This window comes from Peromyscus maniculatus, chromosome 11 (genome assembly GCF_049852395.1).
Source record: "Peromyscus maniculatus bairdii isolate BWxNUB_F1_BW_parent chromosome 11, HU_Pman_BW_mat_3.1, whole genome shotgun sequence".
In the NCBI taxonomy this organism is placed as follows: domain Eukaryota; kingdom Metazoa; phylum Chordata; class Mammalia; order Rodentia; family Cricetidae; genus Peromyscus; species Peromyscus maniculatus.
In genome coordinates, this window is record NC_134862.1 from 65362343 (window position 1) to 65387450 (window position 25108).

General features: G+C 47.1%; 2 protein-coding genes across 26 annotated transcripts in view; one reads left to right on the top strand and one right to left on the bottom strand.

Annotated features, from left to right (window-relative positions):
• The first annotated feature begins 1900 nt into the window (after positions 1-1900).
• Nphs2 (NPHS2 stomatin family member, podocin) lies at positions 1901-19179 on the top strand. Its single transcript, XM_076547724.1, has 8 exons — positions 1901-2232; positions 4136-4239; positions 6407-6479; positions 8443-8525; positions 12569-12772; positions 15895-15950; positions 17140-17218; positions 18349-19179. The coding sequence occupies exons 1-8, from the start codon at positions 1959-1961 to the stop codon at positions 18625-18627; spliced, it is 1152 nt and encodes a 383-aa protein (XP_076403839.1). The 5' UTR covers positions 1901-1958; the 3' UTR covers positions 18628-19179.
• Positions 19180-23274: 4095 nt separating this feature from the next.
• The window catches only part of Axdnd1 (axonemal dynein light chain domain containing 1), a 75958-nt gene continuing 74124 nt past the window's right edge, over positions 23275-25108 (bottom strand). For all 25 annotated transcript variants that reach the window (XR_013043352.1, XR_013043349.1, XR_013043348.1 and 22 more), the window contains one exon: positions 23275-23568. Coding sequence is in view for 18 of the 25 variants with exons in the window: in XM_076547709.1 (XP_076403824.1) it covers positions 23501-23568 (68 nt within the window). In the remaining 7 variants the exon portion in view is untranslated. The remainder of the gene's footprint in view (positions 23569-25108) is intronic.

Here is a 25108-nt window from a genome sequence, read left to right on the forward strand (position 1 = left end):
CATCTTGCACTCAAGTCAACCATGAGCTCCTCCTCCTCCTCCTCCTTCTCGCCGCCCTATTCCTATGGACGTCAGCCTCAACAAAGGAGTAAAGTATTAAAAGCTTATGAGTACGTAGAATAGTTTCAAGAAAGGTAGGAGCAGCATTTTCAATTAAAAAGGAATCTGAAGGAAAACATCAGCCCCGTTATATTCATGGAGGAGGCCAGCCAGCAGTACTCACGGCTGACTCCGCACTGCCCTCCCCAACTCCTCCACCTTCCAGAGTGCTAAGTTGGCCGTTTTATCAGGGACCATCATGCATTTTTCTTCAGATACTTTCATCATTGGTAACCCCAACCAACGAGTAAACAGGTGCTTATATTGCTTTAGATACGGACAAGGAGATCATAATGCTTTTCTCTCTGTGAATCAAAGGCAGCTTCAGAAATTTTCTCTGTGTGCTGTTCTAGACAGAAAGTGCTAATTGAGCCAGACTTTTGAAATATTTGCCTTCTCATATAATTTATGCAAGAATCGTTGTCAAGGACTGGATAGATGTCTCAGCAGTTAAGAGCATGGCTGCTCTTCCAGAGGACCCGGGTTCAATTCTCAGCATCCATATGGCAGTGCACAGTTTTTTATAACTTCTGCTCCAGGGATCCAATGCCCTTTTCTGGCCTCTACAGGCACCAGGCATGCCCAAGGTACACAGACATATATGCAGGCAAAACACCCATACATAAAATAATTTTTAAAATATTTTAAAAATCAGCATCAGGGGTTCATTTAATTTCAGGTTACTTGGTTACTAAATATTTATTGTATTCCCATGGATATCTGAAACACATGAAAGAAAACAATAGTTCTCAAGGTCAATTTATTTCAGGTTCTCATTACTGCAGTTTTTTCTTTATAATTTTGGTTTTTCAAGACAGGGTTTCTCTGTGTAACCCTGGCTGTCATGGAACTCATTGTCAAGTAGACCAGGCTGGCCTCGAACTTGGAGATTCTCCCCCCCCCTTCCCTCCCAAATGCTGGGATCAAAAGCTTACACCACCACTGCCCAGCTACTAAAGTTTTCTTAAAAAGTTTTTGAGGGGGAAAAAAAAAGATATGTGTGAAATCAATATTGAAAACTAAATAAATGAACATTTCTATCAACATGGGCTAATTCGATTGGAGTAGAATTGTAAGAACGTTGCTTTAAAAGTTATAGAGACAGCCGGGCGGTGGTGGCGCACGCCTTTAATCCCAGCACTCGGGAGGCAGAGCCAGGCGGATCACTGTGAGTTCGAGGCCAGCCTGGGCTACCAAGTGAGTTCCAGGAAAGGCGCAAAGCTACACAGAGAAACCCTGTCTCGAAAAACCAAAAAAAAAAAAAAAAGTTATAGAGACGTTTCTGATTCAGACAGAAACAGAGGAATACAAAGAAATCTACAGCCGTGTCAAGCTCCCCAAAAAAGGATGAGACAGCTCCTAGGTTTGCTACTGGAAGCAGTTTGGCCACTGAACTTTGAAAACCCCTAACTCCAGCCTTCAAGAAAGCATGGGAACGGGACCTTTCCAACCACAGAAATTAAAGCAGATCCCCTAGTAACCACGTGTCCTATTTCACGCCGCTGTTAACCAGCAAAGCAGAACTACCAGCAAAGCAGAACTACCTTCCTTTTCTAGTTCGCGGACCTGGTCCTCGAAGCTACCGGGTGCGGTGGCACCGAGACTCTCTCACCCAGGTCCTCTGAGAGCATCCCACCCTGTCTTGGAGATCCGCGGGCTCTGCCCAGACCCTCAAAGGAACAGCAGTTGGGTTTTGTGGGGGGGGGGGGAGGATGGAAGGGGGTGGTCACCCAGGCCCCGCCCCTCGCCCCTCCCTCTCGGCAGCTCGGTCCTACTTAGGGTCCCGGGGTCGCTCCCCAGCGGCTCAGACAGCTCGAGCTGCCACTCAGCCAGGGCCGGGCTGCGCCGCCGTGCTGAGAATGGACAGCAGGGCGCGGAGCTCTTCCAGAGAGGCCCACGGGCGAGGTGGCAGGTCCTCTTCCAGGGAGGACAAGAGGGCGAAGGCCGGGAGGGGCAGCGGAAGCCGCACGCGCCCGGAGGCTGGGTCAGAGCGGCGGAACTCCGGGCGAACCCGGACGCGGGGAGAGCCCCGAGCCCCCGCCGCCACCGTGGTGGACGTGGACGAGGTTCGGGGCTCCGGTGAGGAGGGCACCGAAGTGGTGGCGCTGCTGGAGAGCGAGCGACCCGAGGAAGGTACGGAGGGGCAGACCCGGCCAGAGGAGGGTATGGAGGGGCAGGTGAGAGATGTCAGACAAGTGGAGTCCGAGATTCCAGTTTCCGGGAAAAGAAAAGCGTGAGTTAAGGTAGTTACTGAGTGGTGGAGACCAAAGTGCATCAGACGAAATACAAACAGCAACAACATCAGCTAAATAGTTTGTCCCTTTATGCCCAATGGATGGGAGGTGGAAGAGAGAGCGGTTCAGGACGGGACCAGTCAACGTGCAAAGGAACCACAGCGTTGGCTTCTGTGGTCATGGAAGGACCTGTCGACACAGTTTGATGGCTCTGAGCAACTACCGTGTGGCTCTTCTCTCAAACTCGCCCATCAGTCGAGTATAATACCCAAGAGTTTAAGTTTCAGCCTAGCCACTCGCCCGCAGTGTGACCACAGAAAGAGCCTTCGCTACCGGCCATGTGACCACAGTGAATGCTCATAGGGTAGATGTGAGAGTGAAATAAGCCTTCCAATGCATCTTGCACAAAGTCAGCTAAATCCTTGCAAGCTAAAGGAGAACGCCACCATGTCACAGGGGAGGATGCCAACAAAAGTGCCCCTTTCACCTCCGTGGGTGCCACAACTCTTAGGAGAAATGTATCTACTTCCAGTCCTTTTCGTGGCAAATGTAAGAAAAACATCATTGTGCTCGAATTAAAGGATAGCAGATGCTTGATGGAAGTAAGAAACGGCGTGTTCCATTGCTGTCTGCTGGCCACGTGGAGATTTAGCATTTCTAACTACCAGCAATGCAATGCATGCTGGATCATAGAGAGCTGCTATTTGTGGAAGCCTCGTGCTAGGCTATAGTGTAAATGGACCATGCTCCGACTTTTTGCCTAAGTGATAGCCCTCTGATCCTTAGGAGGGTGGTTGGGTTCAAGGCTATAGAAATGCAAGTTAGTTTGTGCCAGATCACCTCAAGGAAGTAGGTAAGGGAGGGGACCCCATTTGTGGAGTCCCTTCTATGTGGCAGGCACACACTGAGTGTTTTGTTCTTGAATTATTTAGTTACATACCGTCACAGATGAGGAAAAATGCTTTGGGAAATTAAATGCCTTGCTTGTATTGGGCGGAACTTTCTAGAGGAACAGAATCAACAGAGTTGGGTTGTAGGGGGTTAGCCTACATGATGGTCTGGGTAGAAAGGCAGAAAATCAGGTTCCCATTCCAGACAGTGGAACACTTAACTGTCACAATCCAGCCCTCAAAGCCCAGGCATTCTCTGAAGAGTCGTTGATGTTGGGTCAAAGCATCGTGGATGTGGGAGCGCCCCAGTTCCATATCACCTTTTTATAGACGCAAACCAAATTATGCCAAATAGGTGATTGCCAAGGACCGAGGAACACCTCACTCCCATAGATGGACTCTAGTGGAAGAATCTCAGACACGAAGGCAGGCAGGAGCAGGGACTTGTAGACACGCCACACAGTAAAACCTGGGACACCTTTACATGTGTATGCCATTTCACCCTTGTACCGGATCTATCCGCTTTAGCTCATGGGCTGGCTATTATGGGATAGTAACTAGTCAACATCCCATTATATAGGTGAGGAAATTAGGCTTTAAAGAGGTCCTGTGCCCTGCTTAAAAGTCATCAATGAACATGATTGGAACCAGAACTGGAACCAACTGGCCCCCCTGGCCTCCTGGTTCCCCAAGTCTCCCTGCCTGTCCAGAAGTTTATTCCACCTTCCATTGGCCCACACGTCCGTCACACAGACAATGCCCCAGACCTGGGAACTCTGATCATTCTGTTACCTGGCTCATCCCAGTTTTTCCAGACATGTCTCCAAACTGTTCTGACTCCAGTGCCAAGCACTAGACTGACAGATACTGCTCAGTAAATATGGTGATGTTTCAATCTAATTGTTTTCCTAGGTATCAAGTCCTCTGGGTTAGGGGCCTGTGAGTGGCTGCTTGTCCTCTCCTCCTTGCTCTTCATCATCATAACTTTCCCTTTCTCCATCTGGTTCTGCATAAAGGTGAGTGTCTACAGGAACACAAGAGGTGATTTCTGTTGTCGCTCATAGAACATACTAGGCCCACCTGCCTTCCAGAACAGTGCTGCTTCCTTCAAGACTTGGCTCTGCTGTGGCCTGTGCAGCTGGAGCACGAAATCTGGCGAGGGAGGGACGCCGAGGTTAAACAGCACTCTAGACACCCAGTTTCAGTTTGTCAGGGAAGCAGCTCTCTTTATTCGTACCAACATGGGCTTATATACCCCTCTAACAGCAGGGGTCAAGGAATGGTTACTCTGTATCCGGAGGCAAGCCGACACTGTTTTCCAAACAGGAAAAACCACAGGGGAACTGATCCCCAGCACCTTCTGGAACCCCGCCGCACATTTTTCACACAAACAACTTAACTGGGACAGGACAAAAAAGGGCATTTAAAATTAAGGCAGCAAACTTACTGCTGCCGACAGGCTCAATGTAACCATGAAGCTTCCTTTATTCTCCCAACCTATAGGTCTTCTGTCATGGCTAGAACAATATGTTAGCAAGTCGTGTGTGTGTGTGTGTGTGTGTGTGTGTGTGTGTGTGTGTGTGTGTAAGGATGACATGGATAGATGGATGGATGGATGCATGGATGGATAGATAATTGATTATGGATATATATATATATATATATATATATAGAGAGAGAGAGAGAGAGAAATGATAGATTATGGGTAGATATAGATAGATAGATAGATAGATAGATAGATAGATAGATAGATAGATAGACAGACAGATAGATTATGGATAGATATATGCCCCTGTTAGCCTGAGAGACCCTTAAGAAGCCACATCCAGTCCATCCATGCTCAGTGACACAAAGAGCATCCCAGAATGGATCATCCACTTGGACACTTCAAGCAAAACATCTCGGGCAACTTCCACAGACCAGGAGAGACAATTATCTTTGGTCCCCAAGAGTTTTAATTATACTAATCCAGAAGTAAATGAAGACCTGAGTCGCTCAGGAACCACATGCTGAGATGAAATTAGAAGCTTGAGGCATTTAGAGGAGAGAGAACAAGAACAGGCAGAGGCAGGCAGATCTCTGTGGGTTTGAGGCCAGCCTGGTCTACAGAGTAAGTTTCAGGACAGCCAGAGCTGTTTACACAGAGAAACCCTGTCTCAAAAAAAAAAAAAAAAAAAAGAAAAGAAAAGAAGAAGAAGGAAGGAAGGAAGAGGCAGGGGACATCTTTGATGACATAGTTTGACACTTGGGACAGATGAAGCGGGAGAATTGGACAGAACGAACGCTAGACTGTGTGTGGCGCCGCTCTCAAATAGCCACAGCCCACTTGAAAGGGAAACCCAGAGCAAAGTTGGCTTCGTGGTGGGTAGAAATGGTCAGGCCCCGGCACTCCTGCCGTTCATGTTCTCTGTTGGCTGGAGCTGTCGGGGAGGAGGGATGCGGTGGCTGGACGCTGCAGACGGATTAGTGCTGGTGCTGGTCCTTTCCTCCCAGAATACGGCGGCTTCCCAGCCCCTTCCCCTGCTCTTCCCACTAGACTGACTGCACTGACTGCAGTGGATTTTACCCCAGGATTTTTTTTTGCATCTGTTTAAATTTTCACATGGTATCTCATCTTTATTCTATGTTGATAGGATATATATTGTTAAATCCCACTTGGGGGCTACGACAATAGTTCAGTTGGTGAGGTGCAGAAAGGGCTTCACCCACTGGGCAGCCTCTCTAGCTCCTACCTGCCCACCCCACCCCACCCCCGTTTGAGACAAAGTCTTTGTAACATCAGCTGTCCTGGAGCATGCTATGTAGACCACACAGGTGATCCTCCTGCCTCTGCCTCCCCCAACTGATGAGATATTGGGTATGAACCACCATGCCTGGCATTGTTCTTAGTTCTCAAAACAAAAGGTTTAGGGGTTGTTGTTTGTTGTTGTTGTTTTTTTTGTTTTGTTTTGTTTTGTTTTTTGACACAAGGTTTTATTATGTAACCCAGACTGTTTTGGAACTCACTATGTAGATCAGGCTGGCTTCAAACTCACAGAGATCCACCTGCCTCTGCCTCCCATGTGCGACACCACACCTGGATAACAAAAAAATGTCTGTAACCTAAAATCATTCCTATGCAAAGGTCTTTTGATTCCTTTGTTTTTCTTTGAAATCATTTCAAAGTACTGCTTTTCCCTTCAGGTTGTACAAGAGTATGAAAGAGTAATTATATTCCGACTGGGACATCTGCTCCCTGGAAGAGCCAAAGGCCCTGGTAAGAATTACCCTCCATGATTTTTAAATTCTTATCCCACCCCATGATTTGTTGATGATTTCTTTAATCCAAACATAGTGATAATCCATATCTTAGATTACATGAAGTTATTTGAGTCACTGTGTCTGTATTTCCAATCTGTTCATTATAGGGCAGATTGTCCTGAAATTCTTCAGGAAGCATTACTAACAGGTCACAGGTGACCAAGAGAGGACAAGTCCAGAGAGCCCAACACCAGGGCTAGGCCAGTTGGAACAGCAAGGCATCTACAGACCCATAGCTAATGATTGGTCTGTGTACAGTGTGTGTATAGTCAGAATCCTGAGACTTCTCAGAGAAAATCTGAGCTAGTTCAGAATTGGGGACGGAGGCAGATTAGATCATGGAAGTAAGGCAAAATTCAGCACCTAGTAACAAATATGTCTTTAGTTGGTAGAGGAGGCACATACTGAAGCCTTCCATTGTTTTAGACTGTACACTGACTGCTAAGGACTAGAGGAATAAGGTATGGTCTCTGATCTCTAGGACCTGAAAATCCAGAGGAGGTCCAACCTAATGGGAGGGCATATAGATCGAAGTATGGTTAGTCTGAAAAACCTAGTAGTTTGGATTTGGAGATCCGAGACAGCCAAGAAGGCCTAAGAGCGAGTGAGTCCCACTACACATATACTGAGAGGCTCTGAGTTCTCAGCCATGCCTGCAAGAACAAGTTCAAAATGGAGAGCAGTCTAGGGGACACAAATCAGAGTTTCGGGGTTCTAAACCCAATATATAAGTCCACACAAGACAGAACCAGACTCCAGAGCTCCAGGGTACATACCATCTTTCTATGGCCCTGGTTTTCAGGAACCTTCTCTGTTAGGGCTGAGAAAGGTCCTAGCTGGCTGCTCTCCCATACATCCTGGGCACTTGAGCTGCTACTAGTTTCCACAGAGTTGTGGCTCTTGAAGGGTTCCTGTCATAGCCACTGTTCTATTGCTGTGAAAAGACACCATGAGCAAGGCAACCCTTCTAAAAGAAAGCATTTAGTCAGGGGCTTGCCTACAGTTTCAGAGGTTTGTTTATTATCATCTTACTGGGGAGCCTGGCAGCATGCAGGCAGATGCTGGAACAGTAGCTGAGAGCTACATCCAGATCTATAGGCAGAGAGAGCAAAAGCCTAGGCCTGACATGAAATTTTGAAAACTCAAAGTCCACCCCCCAGTGACACATTTCCTCCAACAAGACCACACCTCCTAATCCTTCTAATCCTTTTAAATAGTGCCTCTCCCTGGTGACTAAGCATTCAAATATATAGCCTATGAGGGCCTTTCTTATCCAAACCACCACAGTCCCAAATCATCCAGGGAGCTTTAAGAAACTTTCAACTAACCAGTCTACAGATACTGCATATTGAATCTGTGTACTGTCTGGGGTAATGAGAACTAACTGATCAACACAAAGCTGATGTCATGATATTGCTACTCTGATGATCTTGGGGCTCACATTTTCAGAAATAACACCCAGAAGTTGTCAGATCTAAATTGTTGCACCAGTACACTCACATAGTAAAACAATTTTGCACAGTACCTAAAAGGCTCCAAGACACATTAAGGTTAATGTTCATGCATATGGCGCTGTACTCACAGAGCTTGAGTCTAGTAGAGGGACAGGTATGTAAGAGATATAGAAGGGTCAATATGATGCCTCAGGTGACCAAGTGGTCTAGTTTTCTGAAATACTCTGTTTATACCTGATATGCTGAACTTAGTTTTAATAATGTAAACCCCCCCCCTTTTACCTTCACAAGTGTCCACACTTGAATAATGAGTTATATGACAATACTTTAGTTACAGTGAAGCTGCCCAGTGGTCTCTGGGTAATGGAGGCTAAGAAGAGCAAAGCAGCCTGGCCCTGAGAAGACAGTTCTCAGCAGTCTTCACACTTGCTGTTCACCTGTTATTTTCCTCATGCCTTCTTGTAGGCCTGTTCTTTTTTTTGCCGTGCCTGGACACCTACCACAAGGTTGACCTCCGTCTCCAGACCTTGGAGATACCTTTCCATGAGGTGAGATGCCCAGTATGTTTGCTTCCTCTTGACATTTCTATGGTCTATTGTCCTACTCAATCCCGAGCGAGGCAAAGTAACTATGCTCAAAAGTAGGAAAGAGAAGCAAAGATGCGGACTACATCAGAATCAAAAGTATCATTATCAAAGTATACAATCAACAAAGTGAAAGGAAGCCTATCTAATGGGAAAATGTATTTTCAAATCATTTATAAGAGTTTAATATATAGGATATAGAAAGAGTTCACTCAGGTCAACAAAAAACAACAAAAGCCACAACCTAATTTAAAAATGGACAAAGGAAGCCGGGCGTTGGTGGCGCACGCCTTTAATCCCAGCACTCGGGAGGCAGAGCCAGGAGGATCTCTGTGAGTTCAAGGCTTGCCTGGGCTACCAAGTGAGTTCCAGGAAAGGCGCAAAGCTACACAGAGAAACCCTGTCTCGAAAAACCAAAAAAAAAAAAGAAAAAAAAAAGAAAAAAAAATGGACAAAGGAATTTATAATAGTTATTTTTATGTATCAATTAGACTAAGCCTCAGTTATTTGGGCTATATTTAGTTAAACAAATCTGGATGTTATTGTGCATGTATTTGATAGATTGGATTAGTATTTAAATCAGCAGACTTTTAATAAAGCAGTTTACCCTTGATCGTGTGGGTAAGCTACATTCAGTCAGTTGAAAGTTTGAAAGAACTGACTTTGGCTTAAAGAGGAGGAAGTTTTCTTCCAGTAGGCAATATATAGAAACCTCCAGGCCCACCCACACATACCGACTCCAACAAGGCCACACCTCCTAATAGTGCCCCTCCCTATGGGCCAAGCATTCAAACACATGAGTCTACAGGGGCCATTCCTATTCAAACCTCCACAGGTACCAAGTGCCAAGTATTGAAGAGAATGTGGAGAAGCTAGAATTCATCCATTATTGGTGGGACATAAGATGATCCAACAGTGTAGGGTGCAGCGCTATCCAACAGGGCGACATCTCCAAAACTTAAAAACAGTATTACTGTAAGCTAGAAGTTTCAAAGAATTGAAATCAGGATCTTGGAGAAATATTTTCCCCTCAGTGTTCATAAGAAAATGTAGAATCAGGGACAGGAGAGATGGCTTAATAGTAACCTGCTAATCTAGCAGAGGACCCGAGTTCTGTTCCCAGCACCTGAACTGCCCCTAACTCCAGCTCTAAGTGATCCAGTACACTCTTCTGGCCTCTGTGGGCACCCACATGCATGTGACATACACTCACACAGACACAGACAGATAGACAGACACACACACACACAAATAAATAAAAATAATCTTTTAAAAAGTAGAAGCAGGGGTTGGAGAGGTGGCTCAGCAGTTAAGAGCACTTACTGCTCTTCCAGAAAACCCAGGTTCAATTCCCAGCCTTACATGGTGGCTCACAACTGTCTGTAACTCTAGTTACAGGGGATCTAACACCCACTTCTGACCTCCAAAGATACTACATATAAATGGTATATATGCAGGAAAAATACCCACATATATCCAGTAATAAGTTTTAAAGAGTAAAAGAAATCTCAAAAACAAAAACAAAAACAAAAACAAAAACCTTTAATTGGAAGAGCTCAGATGTCCAATGATTGCTGATTAGATAATCAAAATGTGGTATGCCTCTATGATTAAATACTGTTCATCCTTAAGAGGAAAGATATTCTGACATGTTCTACATATAACATGGATGAACCTTGAGGACATTATGCTAAGTGGGAATGTCAAATCAAAAATTCAAATAGTTTTATAATCTACATCAGGTAACTAGGTAACTCAATTTTCCTAGAGTATCCCGATTCACAGGGACAGAAAGGATGCTGGGACTCCAGGGAAGTGGGTGGGCAATAATGATTTCAGTTTTGTAAAATGAAAGGCATCCCAGAAGTTGGTTGATCTGCTAAACTCTATGCTGTGGATGGTATATAGCATGACAAAATTGTTCACTAGAGGTGGCATATTTTATGTTATATATTTCACCACAATTAAAAAATTTAGAAAATGCAAAGTAAAGACAGCATCCATATTTCTCTAGCAGAGATTTGGGTTAATAAGTCCTTCCCAAATAGTCTCCCACCTTTTCAAAGTTCTGTCCCATTCTTTCTTTTGGCAAATATAAATGGTTTCCTTTCAAAGACGCTTACTTTTGATAATAACATTTACCAAAAGGAAAAGAAGGAAACAAGTCTTGAGGAGGTGTTTGGATGCTGGTGTGTTATCCGTGAAGCTCAAGCACAGAAGCAGCCCATGTGACTGCCAGCAGAAAGTTCATAAGCAAAACGTCAGCGCTACACACAGTGAGACTTAAACAGACTCAGGGGACATCCTGACTATGTGTGCTACGACATAGATGAGTCTGGAGGTCATTGTGCTAAGTGCAATAAGTATAAATAACAAAGGACAAATTCTGTGTGATTTCACATTTGTGAAGTGCTTAGAATCATCAGAATCACAAAGACAGTATAGTGGTGGTCTTTAAGAGCAAGGGGATGGGGTGGGGAGTTAAATAGGTACAGAATTTCCATATTACAAGACAGATTCACAGAGGTGAATGGTTATACAACATGATCAATGCACTCAATAAAAGATTTGCATATGTGCATTTTAACACAATAAAGCACTGGTAAATATACTTCTCCCTAATACTACTACCAATAGGCACTTACTGGTATTTTGGAGTATAATCTTCTAGACTTTTCTATGTACATGACTACCTTTACAAATTACCTATATATTATATACTATTTATATAAATATAAAAAGTTTACTTTTTATCCAACAATATACTGTAATCACCTTTTCATATATTAGCTTGTTGCTGCTGCTGTACATGGACACACCACATTTTATTGTGTGAATGTACCATGGTTTATTCAACCAGTTACATATTGGCAATTATTTCCAATGTTTGATTCCAGTAAGCAGTACTGTGAATAGCAATTCTTATAGCTAACACCTTAAATACACCCCTTTGATAGATGTCTATGGATAGAGTCTTAATTATGGTTTTTATTACTGTGATAAACACCATAACCAAAAGCACCTTGGAAGGGAAAGGGCTATAGCTGAGGAAAGCCATGATTGGAAGTCAGGGCAGGAAACTTGGAGGACCACTGCTTACTGGCTTGTTCCTCCCAGCTTGTTCTGTTTTCTTATACAGGACTACCTTCCCAGGGGTGGCACCACCCACAGTGGGCTGAGCCCTCCCACATCAATCATCCCTCAAGAAAATGAATCACAGGCTTGCCTACAGGCCAGTCCTATGGAGGCATTTTCTCCATTAAGATTCCTTCTTCCCAGATGGTCTTAGCTTGTGTCAAGTTGACATAAAAACTACCAGAACAGATGGGGCTTTTGATGGAAAGCCCCAGCTTGCCCTCTGACGTCACTCCAGTAAGTGGATGTGAGAGGACTTGTGTCCTAGAACACGGCTCTCTTCCAGGAGACCCACTGGGCGTCTGTTTTGGAAGGCCTTGACATAAAATCAATTGAATATTTTCATACGAGAAAATTAGTCTTGGTTTCTTTCTTTTAAAAAGGATCTGTAACAAAATTTCTTAAATTATGAGTTCTCAGCCAGGTGGTTGTGGCGCACTCCTTTAATCCCAGCACCAGGAGGCAGAGGCAGGCGAATCTCTGTGAGTTTGAGGCCAGCCTGGTCTACAAAGTGAGTTCCAGGACAGCCAAAGCTATACAGAAAAACCCTATCTTAGGAAAAAAAAATTATGAGTTCTCTGTATTTGTTCTGAGCCTGGGTTGTGTTCATGCTCTCCCCATGCCCCTCCCCCCTTCCTTCCTTCCAGGGGCAAGCATCACCAGGCCTGAGTCCTTAGTGTGCTTGATAAAATCTTCATGCATTAAAAAATACATGTCTATTTTGAATAAAGAATCAATTCTCCCATTATGCTTTTCCTTTCCCCTTCTATAGTCTTAATCCTGGAAAATGCACTTAAAAGCATTTAGTGCCCCTCGCCCACACAGGAAGGAGTCCAGGAATCTAGCCTGCATTCAAACTCTCTTCCGCTTAGGTGGTGACCAAAGATATGTTTATAATGGAGATAGACGCCATCTGCTACTACCGCATGGAAAATGCCTCTCTTCTCCTGAGCAGTCTTGCTCATGTATCCAAAGCCATCCAGTTCCTGGTGCAAACCACCATGAAGCGCCTCTTGGCACATCGATCCCTCACTGAAATTCTCCTGGAAAGGAAGAGCATTGCCCAAGATGTGAAGGTACCAAGAGGAGTTGAATGATGAATTGGTCGTGTGTTAAATTTGCCGTGTGCAAGGCATTTGGCCATTCAAGATGCCATTCATTGGGGAGCAGACAGTCAATGACATCATTAATCTGGGGTACAGATTTGCTTCCCTCCCTTCCCCAAGGTCACTCCCCAGTGTGTAGCTAGAGTTTTCCTGCCTTGCCCACAGTCAGAACAAATCTTTGTCACCTGCCAGTCCCACAGCCACTCAGACCCAACCAAGTAAACACAGAGACTTATATTGCTTACAAACTGTATGGCCGTGGTAGGCTTCTTGCTAACTGTTCTTATAGCTTAAATTAATCCATTTCCACAAATCTATACCTTGCCACAAGGCTCGTGGCTTACCAGCGTCTTCACATGCTGCTTGTCATGGTGGCGGCTGGCAGTGACTCCTTCCACTTTCCTGTTCTTTCTTTTCTCCTCTCTCTTAGTCCCGCCTATACTTCTGGCCTAGCCATGGGCCAATCAGTGTTTTATTTATTGACCAATCAGAGTGATTTGACATATAGACCATCCCACAGCACCAGTGACCTTAAGCACACTGTGAAATACCAGCGTAGTACAGAGTGTTGGAAGCAGCTGTAGGCAGGAAGGGTAGGACTGGGGGGGGGGGGGGATGATTGAGGCCGATCTATTAAGGTGAGGAGGCAAGGTTCCCAGACGCCGAGTCTAGCTGGGGGGATGAGCATAGTGTGCCCAAAGGTAAGTAATAGTAAATTCAAGTAAGACTTTCAGAGTCCAGATATCACACACCCTTTCACGGTTAACTGCCATACTTAATTGGTTTGGAATTAGAGGGGGGAGTAAAAGTAAAAACTGCCACTGGAGAATGCCTCAGTGGGTAAAACGCTTGCTGTGGAAGCATGAGGTCCTCAGTCTAGACCCCCAGAAACCACGTGAACAGCTGTGTTTGGCAATGCGCGAGAAATGTGGCCCGACATAAGAAGGCAGAGCTGGGCTGGGGAGTGGAGTTCTCTAGCCAAGTAGTCTAGCCAGTTAATGGGTTTCCAGTTCAGTGAGAGACCCAATCTCAGGAAACATGGTAGAGAACAATAGAGGAAGACACTCAGTGTCAGGCTTTCTTATTCACAAACATGGGCACATGCGCGTGTGCGCACAACACACACACACACACACACACACACACACACACACAGCAAAACAAAACAGAAAAGTCCCTTCTAAGCAGTCTTACTGAGTCCACAGGCAGCCAGCTCTGCAGTCTCATCCACAGCCAGGGTAGCTGCCTCTATTACCAGGACAGGGTGACAGGAGATATTAAGACCGAGAACAAAGCAAGGCTGCAGGCAGCTGGCCAGTCAGGTGGCAGTTACCACCAGGGACCCAGGCCAGGACTGAAGTCATAGGCACACCAAAACTGGGTTTGGGGGTCTGTTAGGAAGAAAGACATGAAACAGGAACCACACGAACCAAAGGCTTTATAGAACCTGAAAAAACACGCAGTGTCCAGTGTTTGTGACTTGTCCAGAGTGTTGCTAATCATTAGTGTTCATGTCTGGAGGGCAAGTGAGGAGCTGGAAAATACAGCGAAGCAGGAAAGAGGTAAAGATGAGCGGCGCACAGGAAGACGCTCCTTCACTGACATCTGACCCCCTCAGCATGCTCCCACTGTTCCCTTCAGCCTTATCCTTGTTCATCCCTCTCCTCTGAGGGATAAAGGCCGAGATGCTGATATCCAAGCTCAGTTTTGTTGCAATGAGTTATAATTTAGGCATTTGTACACCTGTTTCCCCAGATTATGAATTCCATGGACTTGGCACAGTGCCGAACATTTGGATGAGTTGAGAAATGGCCCAGCTGTTGTGGCCTCACTCCCTACCACCCTGGCTCCACAGTCCAGCACCCCCACATGCTTAAGCATTCACCCACCATGCAGCTTCCACTCCTCAGGCTTCCTCTTGAGCTATTTCCTCTGCCTGGAATTCCTGCCTTCTTTCTAGGACAAACCTTGTCTGTTCCTTACGATGCCAGCTCATCTCTGATGTCTTTCTCCACATGTCTTACCCACATCTGCCCCCTCTAAGTAGGTGCTCCTCCCAGGGTTTGCAATGCACTGGGATAGTATTTAGCCACTAGGAAGGGATCAGAAGATGAGTTTGAAATGAACATGATCCACATGAAAGGGCTCTAAGCCCTATCCCTCACCCATTTCCAGAACCCAGTTCATTTGTTCTTAGCTCCATTTCCAACTTCAGTCATGGAGGGCAGAGGGGACTAAGAAGCATGGGGAATACCAGCACTGGGGAAGTGGAAGTACCCTAAAAATGTTAGTCATTTGGCAGGGTCTCAGCCCAGAGACACTGGTTATTTAAGGAGTGAATTTTAAAACAAACTGGAAAAAAAATGTGCCATCTGTACTAGTTCCCCAGTTGCTCATGTAACAAATGTTCCCAAACCCAGTGGCTCAGAACAGCACAGCTCCCTGAACTCTTGTGGTCCTGAAGATCGGAGTGCAGAATCAGCTTCACCGGGCTTAAGTCCAGGCATCAGCATGGCAGATTCCTTCTGGAGGCTTCGAAAGAATCCAAGACTTTGCCTCTCTGGGCATCTGGCTCCACCTGCATTCCTCTGCTGCCCCCACACCTACACCCCCAAACCCTCTATGCCCCTCTACTCCCCACTGCCCCCACCCCCAGCTTCACAGCGCACCAGCCCCGTCCCTGCCCCCGTCATTACGACACCTTCTCTTCTGGAGTCAGATCCCCTCTCAGATGAAGACACTTGCGATTATATCCTTCAGGAACCTTTGGTTTAATGACATCCTAACAGCTCTCTTGGGTACCAGTCACAGGTCTAGGGACATGAGCATCTTTGAGAACCATTATTCAGGTCCCTACATCCTTTTTAGATCCAGTGATTATTCAGTGGCACTGTTGCAAGTTCAACAACTCTGTCCCAGACACTGTGACATTAAACAAAGCAGTGCCCTATGAAAGGACCTGTTCTGAGGACAGAACAGTGACCTTTGGTGCTTGCCGGGGCGGGGGGAGGGGGAGCGGAGGGGGGGACGGACGTGTCTTATTTCCACTGGGGCGGCAGGTCTCACTGGCATCTCACCTCTTCCCTCCACAGGTTGCCTTGGACTCAGTGACCTGTATTTGGGGCATCAAAGTGGAGAGAACTGAAATGTAGGTGGGGAAATAACCAGAAAAAACAGTGTTTGGAAAATCATTTCAAATACTGCAGCCACACTGATACTAGAGAAAAGGGACCTGACATCTCATAGCCAAGATTCAGTTGCTACATCATCTCAGCAAACTGTCCTTGTGGTTTTCAATTTTGCACTAAGAGGTCTTTTTACATAAAACTTAGCATTTTGGTCATGTTTTGGTATGAGCTCAGTGGTCCTGACTTCACATTGCCATCACCCCCGAATCCTACGAGCAAGAACTCTCTAATCCCCTCCCCTTAGCCCCGCCCTCTAACCCCCTCCCCTTCGCCCCAAGTTCTCCTTCAACAGATATGCCTGTCATTCTGAGGAGTTCACAGAAGTGGAGTCACAGCATAAAGACTTCTGGCATAATTTTTCAAGGTTCTCCCCTGGTGTGGCACGCATCCATACTTCATTCCACTTTATGCTCAAATAATATTCCGTTGTATAACCATACAAAATCTTGTTTTTACGTTTTTCAGTTAACCACTTTGGGACTGTGGAAAGTGCTATAGTGACATTTTACTTTTGTGTCTTCTTTCATGCAGTATACTAGAATTGTTCTTATTTGTTCGTTCCTTCGCCTCAAAATCATTCTTCTTTTATAAACTCAGATGAATTCCTCTGGTTTTTGTTTTTAGCTGTATGGCTCTTCAGAGTTGTTTTTCATTATTCAAATTTAATAGCTTGGATTTACACAAAATCTTGAGAAAGATGACCACAGATTGTGAACACAAAATATGTCCTGTGTAATTAGGGGACTGACCCCGAACGTGCTCTTCTCTGCCGATCTTCCATGTCAGAACTCTAGGAACAGCTCTATCTGCTTGTTTAGAATCTACTGTTTGGGGCTGGAGAGAGAGCTCAGTGGTTTAGAGAATTGGCTGCTCTTCCAGAGGACCTGGGTTCAATTCCCAGCAACCACCAATCAGCTCACAATGGTCTATAACTCCAATTGCCCTCTTCTGACCTTCATGGGTAATAGGCATGTATGTGGTGCACAGACCTACATGTAGGCAAACATACCCATACACATAAACTATAAATCTTTAAGTAAAAAAAGAATTTGCTATTCATAGAGCAACAGTCGGTAGGGACAAGTCTGTGAGAACGCCCCGGCTGCTATCATCAGGATGCACACCCATGCTGTCTGTCTTCTTCTGCAGTAAGGACGTGAGGCTGCCGGCCGGGCTTCAGCACTCTCTGGCCGTGGAGGCTGAGGCACAGAGACAGGCCAAAGTGCGGGTGAGCCCTTCCTGAGCACTCCACCCCCCCACCTCTGCCCCGGAAGAGCATCCGAGAACCCAGGGGAAGGCCTGCTGGTGGAGACCATTTCCCTGCGCTCTTCCACACGTCCGGGAACTGAGCGGAACCCGGCTGTGTCCTCACCGCTGTTGACAGAGTGTCCACAGGACTAGCCGTCCAGTACCTCAGCCTCTCCCCAGATTTCCTGCTAACGTCCCCCACCCCTTCTGCTTTCACCCTCTCTCCTTAAAGTCTTCCTTTGCCGTCCTCCCTCTCGCTGGGATTGTCCCTGGAGAACCGAGGCCCCATCGTCCCTAGGATAATGAAGGGCTGAAAAGATGCAGATTCCTCTCAAGTAACGGAGTGGATGAAGAAAAGGACTCTAGTCACATAGAAGAATCAATAACAAAAGACTCCAAGAGGAGGAGGGAGGGAAGAAGGAAGGTGGCCTTCTGGGGTACAGTTGCATCTAAGTCTCCAGACTGGTTACCTGTGCCCAGCGTTCGGTAGCATCTGTGAAACAGGCCCGAGAGCTTTCTCTTCTGAAATGCTTTCCCATTCTTTTTTTTTTTTTTTTACCAAGTTATAATACATGTCTGTCCCCAGAACTCAGATCAATTTGTTCTCCATACAGCAAGCAAAATCCTGAGTTTTCAAGCCTACCACACATTAACAGTATCCCTACACTTCATGTATACTTGTCATGACCTTTAACAGAATCCACCTTCAGTTTTGATTGCTAGTTTAATCTGTTCCCTCTACCTCACAATTTATCCAATAGAGTCTGCGTCTAATGCCCCAAGTTTAACAAAGCCTGCCACAGAGCAGATGTGTAGTACTTACTGGCTTTCTGGGTCACACTCAATGGTTAGCACTTAAAACCCTCATGACTCCAGGTGGTGGTGGGCCCATGTCCTTAATCCCAGCACTCAGGAGGCAGAGGCAGGCAGATCTTGTGAGTTTGAGGCCAGCCTGGTCTACAGAGTGAGTTCCAGGACAGCCAAGGCCACACAGAGAAACCCTGTCTCGAAGAAAAAAATAAAATAAAAAGATAAAAACAAAAACAAAAACACCTCATGAAATGAAGCGGCATGATCATGTTGTTGGTTTTCTTCACGTGTGTTCTGTAGATGATCGCGGCGGAAGGGGAAAAGGCGGCTTCTGAGTCCCTGAGGATGGCCGCTGAGATCCTGTCGGGCACCCCGGCTGCTGTTCAGCTTCGATACCTGCACACTCTGCAGTCCTTGTCCACAGAGAAGCCATCCACTGTGGTTTTACCTTTGCCATTTGACATGCTAAACCTTCTGTCTTCTCCCAGCACCAGAACGCAGGGAAGTATCAGCTACCCACATTCCTCCAAACCTGCTGAACCACTAAATCCCAAAAAGAAGGACTCTCCCATGTTATAGGGGTGAGTGGGCAGAAAGCGAAGTGCGTCTGCCCTGTCAAACTCTATCCCCGAGTGAGGCAATCAGTCCTGCTCTTGTTGGGTTGCCACATAGAAGGCCTTTTGGATGTGTGATGTCGCAAGATGGCCACATGCGTGAGAACACAGTGAAATGCCAGTGGCAGAGAAGGCATCTAACTACATCATAGTAATTACAGGAAGGAGATTTAAAATTTTCAATCTGTATGTGGCTCGATCTTGACTTCTGAAGACTTAGTTAAGATATCTTCCACTGTGTGTTACCTGGCTCCCTTAACAAGGTCTTTGCAGGTCCCACAGCGTTTTCTATGAGCACCTTATCAGTGTGCTTATCACACCGAGTGGTGAGCCTGCGCTTAAGTTCTACCTGGGCTGGAGAGATAGCTCAGAGGTTAGAAGCACTGCTGTTCTTCCAGAGGTCCTGAGTGCAAATCCCAGCAGCCATTTGTAATGAGATCTTGTATCCTCTTCTGGCATACAGGGATACATGCAGGCAGAACACTGTATACATAATAAATAAATCTTAAAAAAAAAAGATAGAGTTCTACCCCCTTTCAGCATTCTTCAAAACTCCCACTGAAACAGCCCAATAAGCTCTGCTGCTGGCTTTTAACAACCTTTCAAGCCTAAAATCCCAAACTCTCCCACAAAATAGTACAAAGGCATAAAAGCCTCATGGTCAGGCTTGTCACGGGAACAACCCCATTTCCTCAGTACCAGTTCTGCTTTCGTTTAATTTCTGTTTTTATGATAAAATATTCTATCAACAAGAAGCTGAAAGAAGAAATGGTTTATTTTAGCTCACAAATCCAGGTTATAGTCCGTCACTGTAGGGAAGTTAAGGCAGGAACTTGAGGCAACTCTTGGGCACATCATATATGGAAATGCCCAAGGCAGAAACCTGGAGCAGCTGGTCACATCACAGTCAAGTGCAGAAAGAAATGAATTCGTGCTGCTTAGTAACTTGAGTTCAGCTCAGTTTATTCACTCATCCAGTTCTGGGCTCCCCTCCTGGGGGATGGTGTTACCTACCATGGGCTGGATCTTCCCACGCTGATTAACTTAAAGCAGTCCCTTACAGACATGCCCGCAGGACAGCCTAATATAGATAGTCCCTCATCAGCCTTTTCTGGAGTGAGTCTAGGTTATTTCAAGTTGGCAGGCAAAGCTAACTGTCATATCTACTTAGTAACACCGTATCTCAAAGCCTACAACAAAAACGAGTCACTTGTGCCAACATTTCAAAAAGTAACTAAGGCCTAGAGCAGCAGCTCTCAACCACTTTAAAACAGTTCCCCATGTTTGGTGACCCCACCACCATAAAACTTTTTTTGACTACTTTGTAACTGTAATTTTGCTACTGTTATGAATTGTAATGTCAATATCTGTGTTTTCTGATGATCTTAGGTGACCCCTGTGAAAAGGATCATTAGACCTCAGAGGGGTCATGACCCACATGTTGAGAACCATTGGCCTAGAGGTTATAGAGAAATGGTTCTTGTGGATGGTTACCTAACCCCAATGCCTTCCAACTTTGGCTCCTACTTGTATTCTGTTTGTGACATTTGTTTCAGACACAGGCACACTTCAGACATTCAATGTATACAACTATGTGTTGGAGAATTCCCTTACTGGTAAGAAGTTATGCTGATAATCAACCAGGGGCATGTGTCAGGATGCTATCCTGCGTGTGATACAGACCTCAGGGATATGAGAGTTACTACTTACAGTAGGGAATGATAGGGCACCAAAAGGGCATTTTCATGCTCTGTATTATAAAGACACACTTGTACTCAGTATTGGAGAAAAGAATCTGCACATGCGTATATTGATAGCTTAGCATATCTATACTGCTATGGTTTGTTCCAAGTTAACCACCCTCCACAGCCAGGTGCTCCTGGAGAACACTGTTAATAGCAACAGAAACTAACTTGACTTAGGGTTTCCGGAAGTGTATAAGCCCAAACATCTACAGAATGAGGGAAAAAAATACAAGGAATGATAGCAAGAGAAGCACAAATGTCCATCACGAGTCTCAAAAATGTCGCTGACCTCCTGACCAGGGGGACAAGACGGAGTCTGATTGGCTGACTGCCTCTGTCCCTCGCCCCCACCATCCCCACGGCTCCCTATGTAATCTCGTGGGGATCAGACTGAAGATGGGAGTGAGATAGTGATCTGCTGTCTTCTCAGATGGCTTGCTCTCTGAATAAAGTACACTTTTATAGCTTACATCCTGTTTTTCATTGACTTCTCTGACAGGCAACACAAACCAACTTTCATTTCCACTAGGAAGTGGTGAATTATGGAAGGTTAAGCCTAGCTGGAGGAAGTGGACAGATGAGGTTATGCCTTTGAAGGGTATATTTTGTTCCTGGCCCCTTCCAGTTACTCCCAGCTACCTATTCACCTTGATATGAATAGTTTCTACCATATACTCCCACCACCATGATACTCTGCCTCACCTCCAGCCCAGTATATTAACCAGTCCTGGACTGGAACCATGAGCCAAGAAACCTTCCTTCCTGTTAAGACATTTTTCTCAATCATTTGTCATAGCCACAGACAGTCAATCAGTTTCTTCTCTACTAGAGATGAGGCAGCCTGACTGTGTCTGCCCATCTGACTGTCTGCCTTGACAGACACAAATAGCTTCAACGGCCTGATGCCAGGGATGGACAACAAAGAGTTTGTCCCTCTACATCTCTTGAGAGACCCAAGAAAGTACAGCAAGGTCTGAAAGGCTGCAAAACTTCCCACAAACATCTGTCCTGTTAACCTCGGCTGTCAACTTTACACATCCTAGAGTTCACCCAAGAAGGAAGTCTGAACTAAGAGATTACCCATACCATATTGGCCTGTGCGTATGTCTGCAGGGGAATGACTTCATTGCCCAGTCTACTGTGGGCAGCACTATTCCCTGGGCAAGTGGCCCTTCACTATATAAGAAAGATAGTTAAGCATAAGCCAATGAGCAAGCCAGCAAGCAGCATTATTCCTCCATGGTTTCTGCTTCAAGTTCTTGCTAGGCTTCCTGCCCTGATTTCCCTCAACGATGGACTCTGAAATGGGAGTGAAAGCTGAAATATGCCCTACTCCCCCCCCCAACCCGAGTTGCTATTGGTAAGTGTTGTTTTCAACAGAAAGGAAATCAGAATTGCATCTTTGATATATCTATGGTATGGTCTTTGACCAGGAGATAGACTTTCTCTCTCGGGCACCTGAGACTTTGGCAGAATAAGATAAAGATGGAAGAAATGATTGGAATTTGTTTCATAGTAATCTGGGGTGAGATGGTGAAGCAATTATTACACCAGAGATCTTACAAAGGTGCTTGTGATCACTAGTCTCATCATAGTTTTTAAAGATTTCAATTACTTGAGCTCCCCCAAATCCTTCCAATAAATTACCCTGCAAAAGTAGGTTTCTGTGGCTTACAATCAACTAATAAAGTTCTAGATACAAAACACCCCACTGCAATCAGGGTAGCAGAAGACACGGCACTTGGTGCCTTCTCCCTGATGGAGCTGATGTGATTTGACACATGCTAAGGGACATGGCTCTTGTGTTCACAGATGGGGTCTACTAATTTGTATGGGAATGCCCATTCATTCCTATGGAGTAGAAAGTTAATAAAAACAGAACCATGCAGAACTAAAAAGCCCCCAGATCTACCAGTGTCATCAAGGGATGTCTTTTGGAAGGAGGAAGGCAGGGCTGTAGCCTCGTGGGTGGAAACTGGAAGCAAGAGCTATGGCTTTGGCCATCAGTTGGGCCATGAGCACACCCAACTGTCTGAAGAATTTCATGTGTTCTTGCCTATTAGCACAAAGTGTAGTTGACCCTGTCCAGTAGGCATAGGTAACTCCTAAGCAATGTTGAACCCATCCCTCATACTCTGTTGGTGGCCAGGGGCAGACCTGTCCAAGGCCGAGGACTCTGGAGCCAGTGGGTTTCTGAGGATGAAAGCTCAGACAAAGGTCTAAAAATCTAGGAGAGAAAGCCAAAGAAACAGCAATTGTATGGAATAAAACAGATGCAGCAACCTTCCTGACAGCAACTGAGTCCCAAAGGTATGCAAACCCAAGCAGGCCAGACACAGCGTAGGAAGGAGCCCTGCAGAATGACATCCACATCCATTTGTCATTCACAGCTTACTTTTACAGGACAGACCTTCTTCTGTGCTGTGAAGGTGAATGAGGTCGTCAAAGAGAAAACAGTGTTGAACCTCGAGCAACACAGAGCTGTGCTAAAGAAGCCATGGAACCATGGCTGGGCACAGTCTAGCCAGATCCAGCCAGGTGCAGATTCTGACACCAATCAGATCTGTGGAATCAGGAAGACTGCTAACCATTCTGGGGCTGTCTCATTTTCTGAGAAACAGGATTAACAGCATCTCCCCTACCTAGCCAAAGGATTATTAAGATCAGAAAGATCAGAAAGGTGCCTGAAATCAGGAAACTCGAATCTCTGGCTGAAATCTAGGCAAATGAGCAGGATCCTCTCTGCTGAATCAAAACCTGAAGCTTCCTAGTTCCTTCCCACCTGATCTGAGTCTACAGCAGTATTTTCTTCTTAGAAATGAACACTTTTGACATAACTCTCAGAAAATCAACTGAAGAGGCCAGCATACTTTTGCATGAACTGTTTTTAATCTGGCAAGTAAACTCATGTACTGACTCCCTGTGGCCTCTCCATACCTCTAAAGGAAAGTGTTGGTGACTTGGATGGTGTGGCTTTTCTAATGGCTGTTGTTAAGGGAGTCCATCCATGCGAGCTGTATCACCAGCTCCACAGCTCACATATCTGTGCATGTTCAGGGGCATGGCCACTGTGAACCCCGGTCTCTTAGGAAGCTATTTGGGTTTGGCCTTAGATTTAGTCCGGGTTCCAGACTTAGAAGAACCATCCTTGGGCTGTGATTCTAAAAAAGACAAAAACAATTAGACTATTATTAGTGACTGGTGTCTTAGATGTACTAAAGGCCTTTAACTTTAAAAAACTGTTTTTAAATTCCATTTGGCCTGAGTAAGTCCAATCCAATTAATAACCCTAAATTGGTTATTGAGATTCAGAATGTTTCCCAGCATTTATGTGTGGCCAGTTAATTACTTGATTTCCTGGTCCTAGGATAAAGGATAATGCAGGCAATGTAGCAAAGAAGAGAATATTCAGACAGAGTGAGTCTTCAGCATCCTCACTTGTTCATTCCTGCGTCCCTCTGCCGCCCCCCCGCGTCCCTCTGCCGCCCCCCGCATTCCTCTGCCGTCCCCCGCATCCCTCTGCCGTCCCCCGCGTCCCTCTGCCTTCCCCCGCGTCCCTCTGCCGTCCCCCGCGTCCCTCTGCCGTCCCCCGCATCCCTCTGCCGTCCCCCGCATCCCTCTGCCGTCCTCTGCATCCCTCTGCCGGCCCCCATGTCCCTCTGCCGCACCCCGTGTCCCTCTGCCGTCCTCTGCATCCCTCTGCCGCCCCCCATGTCCCTCTGCCGTCCCCCATGTCCCTCTGCCGTCCCCCGCATCCCTCTGCCTTCCTTCTGCCGCCCCCCGCGTCCCTCTGCCGCCCCCCGCGTCCCTCTGCCGTCCCCCGCGTCCCTCTGCCGCCCCCGCGTCCCTCTGCCGCCCCCCGCATCCCTCTGCCGCCCCCCCCCCCGCGTCCCTCTGCCGCCCCCCCCCGCGTCCCTCTGCCGCCCCCCCCCGCGTCCCTCTGCCGCCCCCGCGTCCCTCAGCCGCCCCCCACATCCCTCTGCTGTCCTCTGCGTCCCTCTGCCACCCCCACGTCCCTCAGCCGTCCCCCCCGTCCCTCCGCCGTCCTCTGCGTCCCTCTGCCGCCCCCCGCGTCCCTCTGCCGTCCCCTGCATCCCTCTGCCGTCCCCCGCGTCCCTCCGCCGCCCCCCGCGTCCCTCCGCCGCCCCCCCGCGTCCCTCCGCCGCCCCCCGCGTCCCTCCGCCGCCCCCCGCGTCCCTCCGCCGTCCCCCGCGTCCCTCCGCCGCCCCCCGCGTCCCTCCGCCGCCCCCCGCGTCCCTCTGCCGCCCCCCCCCCCGCGTCCCTCTGCCATCCTCGGTGTCCCTCTGCCGCCCCCCCCCGCGTCCCTCTGTCGCCCCCCACGTCCCTCTGCCGTCCCCCACGTCCCTCTGCCTTCCCCGCGTCCCTCTACCGTCCCCCGCGTCCCTCTGCCGTCCTCGGTGTCCCTCTGCCGCCCCCCACATCCCTCTGCCGCCCCCCATGTCACTCTGCCGTCCCCCACGTCCCTCTGCCGTCCCCCACGTCCCTCTGCCGTCCCCCGCGTCCCTCTACCGTCCCCCGCGTCCCTCTGCCGCCCCCCGCATTCCTCTGCCGTCCCCCGCGTCCCTCTACCGTCCCCCGCGTCCCTCTGCCGTCCCCCGCGTCCCTCTGCCGTCCCCCGCGTCCCTCTGCCGTCCTCGGTGTCCCTCTGCCGTCCCCCCACGTCCCTCTGCCGTCCTCCGC

What these genes read in the sequence shown, in the direction of transcription:
- Nphs2 (XM_076547724.1), top strand. Translation starts at nt 1,959, where the DNA reads ATGGACAGCAGGGCGCGGAGCTCTTCCAGAGAGGCCCACGGGCGAGGT. An exon ending in GCATTGCCCAAGATGTGAAG is followed by an intron (nt 12,773 to 15,894) that starts GTACCAAGAGGA and finishes TTCCCTCCACAG; the next exon opens with GTTGCCTTGGACTCAGTGAC. An exon ending in AGAGACAGGCCAAAGTGCGG is followed by an intron (nt 17,219 to 18,348) that starts GTGAGCCCTTCC and finishes TGTGTTCTGTAG; the next exon opens with ATGATCGCGGCGGAAGGGGA.